Here is a 7891-nt window from a genome sequence, read left to right as displayed (position 1 = left end):
GAACAAACCCACTAAATCCAATATTGTATTGTAGTTCGCCGTACATGACATTGGAAATGATATGTGAATTTTTTTGCAGAAAATCTCTAAAAGTGGAGTGAAGGAGACTACGATATTCTCAGTTAGACCAGAAATTGATATTCTTTTAGTTTGCTGCTACTAATATAACTGTGTGAATCTTCTTTGATACAGTATCACTATATACTATTAGTGTGTTTATTGTACATGGGTTTTTGTTGTTGATGATATATGACTTTACAAAGTCATGCTAAACTCCTTTTAATATTACATTTTTTCTTTAAGCTTTGTAATCTTCCTATCCACTTCGCAGGTCTTTGACGATAAGCAAACAAGCAAACGTCTATATGCTATTTGGTCTCTGGTGGAGAGTTGTGTCATTGGCAATTTTATCACAACTTCTAACACCGTTGGTTTTCCTGGTTTTCCTGGTTGAAATGTTTTATACTAGTCATTTTGGGGCCTTTTATAGCTTGCGATTCTGCGTAAGTCAATTTCATACTGACGGAATTACTTTGACATACATGTAAATTGGTTACCTTTTTGAACATTGTGACTTGGATGGAGAAGTGTCTCATTGACACTCATGTCTACCACATCTTCTCATTTATGTTGTAACAAAATATAGACGTATAAATTCAACAAAGAATAGTGAAAGCCAACTTACAAATTTTAGAATATAGCAATAAGAGAACATAGTAAAATACCTCATTACTGTAATTCAAAGTAACATTAATATATGGTTATGTAAATTTATATTCACCTAATACACATTCAGAACTAATTCAAAAAGCCTGAAATTATTTATCTTGTCTTTGTTAAAAATAATGTTCGAAAAAGAGTAACATACATGTATTATTATATATAAATCTTGAAACGCTATTCGGTGCAGTAAAACATATGTTTAATGCATAGACATTTTTTTTTGTCAAATCCATATAATGTGTTTCCCTTGCAAGATTAATATACAAATGTGTTAAAATTATAAAAAAAACAAAAACAAAAACAAAAAAAAAACAAAAACACGGACAAAACGGATGATGATGATGATGATGATGACTGTTTAACATCCAGCAGCAAAAAAGTATAAATATTTAGAACTAGACATGATATGAACCCTGCTGTGTACGTACTAGGCATAAAGGCTGAGTTTTTTTTTAACGTGCTAGTTCACAAGGGTACAGTCTACAGAAAGACAGTACAAAATGGAGATTATACTAAACGGTTACAATCAAAAACTCGGAATCTTTACTTTTTCCCCATGGTCGAATCATTCTAAAGATGTATCAAATTTTATTTTAATTTTCATGTTAAACATTGATTGAGATGATTTGTAGTGACATAATTATAACAACTCCAATGATAAAGTATAAAAAGGGCGATAACTTAAACGTTCTTTTTCAAATTGACAGCAGACATGAATAAATGTACAACTGTGATGAACATGGATCACCTGTTTTATTTTACTAGGGTTCATCTTATTTCTTTTATCAAGCTGAAACATTGTTATACGAACTCGTTATGTTTGAAAGTTGAACAGTTGTCTACTTTCGGTTTTGTTTTGTTTACATTGCTATGGATATTTATAATATTTAGAATCAGTAACGGACCGGTCGTGGTTAGCATACCCGGAAATATTCCGATCGGTAGTCGTAAACATAAGGGCCGTCATTCAAACGTTTTAGCATAAAGGGTTAGGTAATTATAAACACTCATATGAATAAGACATATGGTATCGTCCAAATTAAATGGTATGGTCCAAAACCTTAGTAAATAAGCTGATGTGCTGTCAGAACAAGGGTCGCTTGATGGATAATCCAGACGCCTTAAAGAAGGGAAAAGGTAATTATTTACACTTTATAAAAGAATTAATAGAATCTGAATAAGAATCTATCTGCGTACCTGAATAAGGTTGCAGGAGTATTAAAGTTGTATTTACGCACCGGGTAATAGGTGCATAGGCGACTGTGCGGAAATACGTGCACTGGTTAGGCAGTGCACAGGCTGAATAAGCCAGATAGTTCACAGGATAGCGGTGAACAGGATAGTAGCGCATAGGTAGAAATAAGCAAGGTTTGGAATAGTGCACAGGTTAGCACTGGTTGTTGCTTAACACAAGGTCTGTTCAAAGACAGCAACACGTCCCACAAATTGTTATTGTGTGTCAGAGGCCAAAGTTAACAAATTAATTAAAGATAAAAATATAAGAAACGGTGCAGCTTCCAATATCCAGGGGTAAACTTTGGTACGATACCCAGAAGTCACTACCCCGACTACGTGACACAACATTTTCTTCTTTCAAATTCTGGACGAGTAGACGTAGCTTTCAATTGAATTCTCTGATTTATTTTAAAATCAGTGTAGCAAATATACCCCGCAGCGAACCCGAAATTTAACCCGAATGAATTATCCTGATAACGGTTGTTAACATTTGGTAGCTTTTAGTAATTTCATCTCAACAAAAAAACACGCCTGAGCAATTACAATATTAACGAAAATATGAAATGCACTATATTTTCACATGTCATTTTAACTGATAGTTTTTTAAAGTAATATCTGGTTGATTAAAAATCTTGAGAGGTAAAGATAAGCCAATGTCAGGACCATAAGAGATGTAGAAGATACCAACGTATAAGTTGAACAAAAAATGACAACGCCATTCCTAAAAAAAAAACCATTATAAGATAAAAAAAAAAAGTAAAGGCAACGGTACTATACCGCTGTTCGAAATTCATCAATCGATTAAGAAAAAAAACAAATCCGGGTTACAAACTAAAACTGAGGGAAACACATTAAATATAAGAGGAGAACTACGACACAACAGAAACACGACATTAAAATGTAACACACACAGAAAACACTTTCATCGTTGTTAATTTAGTACTCTCACCATGCTCTAGCCTCTCTGATTTTGTCAGACGGCTTTAATCATCATTACATTATAGCAACAACTTTACATTGTGTTTCTAGAAGTAATTTTCATGTTTTCAAAAGAATGATTTAATAGCTTGAATTAGCACTCCTGCAAATTAAAGACAAATAAAATATATTATTTTAATGAGATTAAAACTACGTTATGATAATTGATTTAATCTGCCTTTCTAGTGGCCAAAGTTTATTTTTTGTTTAAAAAATACAAATTAGAGGTATTACATTCGTCTAAACAAACTAAAAGAAAAATTAAGATGGAATCGCTTGAAATTCAACCGAAACGAAGCCGACATGTTATCACGTCTCATCCTCGCATGTTGTACCCGACATGCAAATCCAAATTGGGGGAAAATTACAACAAGAATATGACTCAATCATTTTTTAGATTTTAGCTCCCAATACAATAATGTGAAATATCTACAGTTTACAGCTTCATATGTTACACAGTACAAAAAAACACCCAATCTCTATTTAGTGATACACCAAGTCCCTGTCATTTCATAGTCCGACTACAAACTAAAATCCGACTGTCATACAAGTGAGAGGTTTAACTATATATATAGCTAGCTATAAAACCAGGTTTTACCCAACACTTTCTATATTTAAGAAAATGCCTGTACCAAGTCAAGAATATGACATTTGTAATCCATGCATTCGTATAATGTGTATAAGCTTTTGATTTTGCCATGTGATTACGGACTTTCCGTTTTGAATTTTCCTCGGAGTTCGGTATATTTGTTAGTTTACATTTTAAAATGTAACAGAATACCATTTTACCAATCAATACAAAAAATATTAATAGCTTCGAATTCATACGTACAACAGTAGAAATACACTTATTAATAAGTAAATAACAATAAGCTGTATGAATCTGATAATGTTGGTCATCGTTAATATAGTCTGTATCCGGAGAAACTACACCTAGCGTCATGATCACCACTTTCCATCATTCTCCCGCCCTTTTTGTCTCCATTTACGGCGTAAACTTGATCCCCCTTTAATAACATCACTATAGTGACAGTAGTTGCAGTACTCCTATCATCATGGTCAAAAGCATCAGGGAATGCAATGTCAGCTGTATTACCATTTATTTTCAATAACAGGGTCATGTATGACTTATTATATGCAACACTTACTGTAAAAGACAAATTTCTATCATGTTATTACTTTTCACAAAGATACAGGTTTTACTTTTTATTTTAACTGATTGTAAAAGTTTAATTACGTTTTACAGTTCTGTGTTGAATGAGGTTTAGATCTTTCCCCGAATTATTCAATATACTAAACGCTGAAACCTTAATTTTCTGTGTCTCTCGACATGTATACATTACAAGCTGAACTTTGCAAATACATTATTTGAAATACATAACACGCACTTACAACAAGAGAACTCCATGATCGGTTTTCTTAATAAGTACGTTTGTATAATTATTTTTTAATGAAATTTTATAATTAAGATTCACCTGTGTTGAAAATATACGTTCCGCTAGATGGCGCAGTGAAAACACCAGTCAAAACATCGTAGCCATCGCCAATGTTAAGATTGACTTTGTCGTAAATAATTTTCTTATCTAGAGAAAACCAATCTATTCCTCTGTCAACTGACATATATGCATAGAATGCAACTCGCGTTGCTACAAAAGACAAAATAAAACTTGTTCTATTTACCTCTTTCATACATATATTATGTTAAATTGTAGTGAGATTTCGACATTTCTTCTGCACTACCTTACGACTACGTGTACAAATTGCGTTGTTTAGGGTTGCAGACATGAATATTTGTCTTAATGATAAAATTTTTTATTCATCATGATAATATAATTATTCATAGGCAAATTTTGAATCAATTTGAAATTTGAAATGGCAGAGACATAGATGTCTTTGGAAATGGGTAGGACAAATGTCCCTTCAATTCATGTCACGCAAGGATCATATTGAAAAAGCTGTTTACAGCAGCTCACTAATAGTGTACTGTGTTTTGTAGGATATTTTGACTTATTTTGAACAGATCCCTTTATCATAAGCGCCAGACGATACTCCTGTTTATTACATAAAGGGACAATCAATCAACGCTTATCTGTATAACATGGATTGTGTATGTACTGCAGAGGGCCTACGTGGAAAAACATTTAACAATGCAGAAAAAAACATACAAATTTTCATATACATGAATCATAATTAAATACTTATTCTTATTCATATAAATACCTGTATAATTACTGTTTAGTTCATCTCGAAATCGTTGGTTTTCAGCTCTCAAATCTGCAACCTCTGCTTTTAAGTCAGTCATCAACTGCTTCAGTTCATCAATGTCAGCTTTTGCAGCATTGAATACTGGGAAGTATTCTAGAACGGATTGTTCAGGAGTTGCATAGGCAAATGATAACAATGCAAAAGCTAAAGCCACCTTCATGATTCTTTTCAATGTGAAGCTATAAAAGTAAATCCATTTTGTTTTAATCCTTACCCATATACATTCGAATATTTAAATCTCAAAATATTGACGTACTTAAATGTCGCATTGAATCAGTGTATATATTTTGTGTAGCTAAATATTGATCAAAAAGTATTTGTTAAATTAAACTACCAATATAACGTGTTTATTTTAACTATGTGTTCAAGTATTCCCTAGTTTTAAATGTACATTAACGTTTTATATTACTCTTATTTTCATATACTTAGAAGACCTGTTCGGGGGTTTATTTGTTTTCAGTAATATTGAACGACCTCTGTATGAGTGACTCAGTTTTCAAAAATTTTTAAAAGGCTCTTCATTAAACGAGTTGTAATTCAGTCCATGTAAAAAACAACAACATAGGAACTAGAATTGTGTTTTATTCCAGTCAAATAACCGAGCGATGTGAAATAAAATATTTTTACCGTTGCGGTCACTATTTTCTATAGGTTAAAACAAAATGAGAAATTCACATTTTAATAAGTTATTCTATTATAATTTGTTTTGCAAACAAATACATAAAAACCGAATCCCATAAGATAGCCAGACAACCCCTCCCCAAGTTCGACCAAATGATTTTGAACCGATCTGTAATGAATTGTCGTTTGTTTTGTTGTGTGGCATTTTGCAACCTTCATTTGAATTTTGAACGCTAATAGGATGACCATGTAAGGATAAATTATTACCATTTAATCTGCAAGAAATCGACACTTTGCAATAGATCTACAAGGGATATTTATGCGTTCTCTAGCATTTGAAACATTTCTGCTCTACCAAACACACTGTTGTTTTCAGTGATATACACATACTCTCACCGCAGTCGACCATACCTTACTTCATTTTTGGTTATTGTTTTCAGTAGATACAATAATCGACCTGATTTATGTTAATCTGTAAATGATTCATGTTAATCTGTAAATGGTCTATGATAAGCGCCACATGTGAGCCATGGTTTTGCTTAAAAGACAACACTACAGCCAAACAAAAACGAAGAAAAGGCATACTACAATTAGCATGGAACATTAGTCAGAAGGATTAGATTCAACTACGTAAACCCAGTACAAAAGTTAAATGGTTTAAAAATGTTCCGATGATTTTCAATGTAACGCCAACAACTGCTAAACATTTGGGAAAAATAGATATTTGAGGGGCAATTACTCAAATCCAGTAGTCTGATTTTTCTGCAATTGTCAGGGTGGATACATCACGCCATACTGATCCTATTTGCAATTCATTTCTTTTTAGCTAGCTCCTGTTCAAAAAATGGCAAGGAAAAGTTTAGATAAGTTGAAAATAAACAAATCCTATTTTTGCATGATTGATTTACCTGGAAAGAAGATAAATATTGTTTTTTTTTTGTGTTTTCTTTAAATCAATTTATTATTATAAAATATAACCTGTTTCAAAGGTTTTAATGCATTCTAAATCAATCTATTTCAATGTGTACCAAAATTCCAATACTGACTATTAATGCAGAATTCACAAACAGGTACAAAACTTTTCTTATAAACATCAATAAACAGTAAGTAAGCAGATCAAAACAGTTAAACTTTGGACATTAAACCTAAGTATTGATACCAAAATTAAACCAAATTAAGAAAAGTGTAAAAACTCGGTTGAATAATTATACATCACCCCCTAAAATTTAAAACTTGGCCAGTTTTCTTGTCCAGGGTTTGTTACAACTACTATATATATATTTAACAGTAACTATCATGTTTTGATAAAACTTAAATGCCAAAATACTACAAATGTTTCATATTTTCACATACACATCTTTTCAAAGAGGCCTTATCCTATTACAAGCTTTTTAGAAAATATTCACTTGAAAGGTGCAGTTGACCACAATGTAATGTTCCCACATTTGTGGCGCAATGGACGCCAAACTGTTATTGAAACGGTGACACGTCATTTTTTTAAAAGCCTTAATAATACCATGGAACAAGACTGTATGGATTAAGTACCGCCGAAGCTTTCAAAATATCTTCATCAGAACCTTTAAAAGAAAAACATTGAAAAAAAGCGATTTATAAATATAAAGGAACGTAAGATCTATGACTAAAACGTTAAACTGAAATATAAAATCATAATGGAAGTTCATAAATTTTATTATTTGTTGCTACTGTGATTCTCAATAATAAAAGTTCAGTGGTTCATAAAACAAACTACATATAAAATAAAATACCTTTTAAATATATTACATAGCTAAGAACTTTCAAAGTTACTTGCACCAAGTTTAACTAAACAATTCTGCAAATATGAGGAGCCGAAAATCTACTTGAGGCACTGCATTTTAATACGCTGCATACATTGTGCAAAGATATCTGCTTTGTACACTGCATTCCAATACTCGCCATATTAAGTTTATTGTCAATGAATACCCAAACAAACAGTGCGTCAGTATTTTGACATGAAGAATTATCTAGTCTATTAAATATGTTCACGAAGCAATGGCAATTGTTTCAGCAAATCATAATATAGAGTTAA

General features: G+C 32.0%; 1 protein-coding gene across 1 annotated transcript; it reads right to left on the bottom strand.

Annotated features, from left to right (window-relative positions):
• Positions 1-963: 963 nt before the first annotated feature.
• Positions 964-5474, bottom strand: LOC139485388 (heavy metal-binding protein HIP-like). The gene is made up of 3 exons (XM_071269837.1): positions 5158-5474; positions 4413-4583; positions 964-4084 (listed from the first exon to the last, which is right to left on the bottom strand). Exons 1-3 carry the CDS (start codon positions 5360-5362, stop codon positions 3840-3842), a joined length of 621 nt encoding a protein of 206 aa, XP_071125938.1. The 5' UTR covers positions 5363-5474; the 3' UTR covers positions 964-3839.
• Between the last annotated feature and the right edge of the window lie 2417 nt (positions 5475-7891).

Source organism: Mytilus edulis, chromosome 8, assembly GCF_963676685.1.
Source record: "Mytilus edulis chromosome 8, xbMytEdul2.2, whole genome shotgun sequence".
Classification (NCBI taxonomy): Eukaryota; Metazoa; Mollusca; class Bivalvia; order Mytilida; family Mytilidae; genus Mytilus; species Mytilus edulis.
Note: the sequence above shows the minus strand (reverse complement) of the source record. Positions and strands in the feature narration are given on the sequence as shown.

Bases quoted from the DNA above. Each gene is read 5' to 3' on its own strand.
- LOC139485388 (XM_071269837.1), bottom strand. From the start codon at position 5,362: ATGAAGGTGGCTTTAGCTTTTGCATTGTTATCATTTGCCTATGCAACT. The intron at 4,584-5,157 runs GTATTTATATGA...TGTCTTTTGTAG, and splicing joins ACTAAACAGTAATTATACAG to CAACGCGAGTTGCATTCTAT. The intron at 4,085-4,412 runs GTGAATCTTAAT...TGTCTTTTACAG, and splicing joins AACGTATATTTTCAACACAG to TAAGTGTTGCATATAATAAG.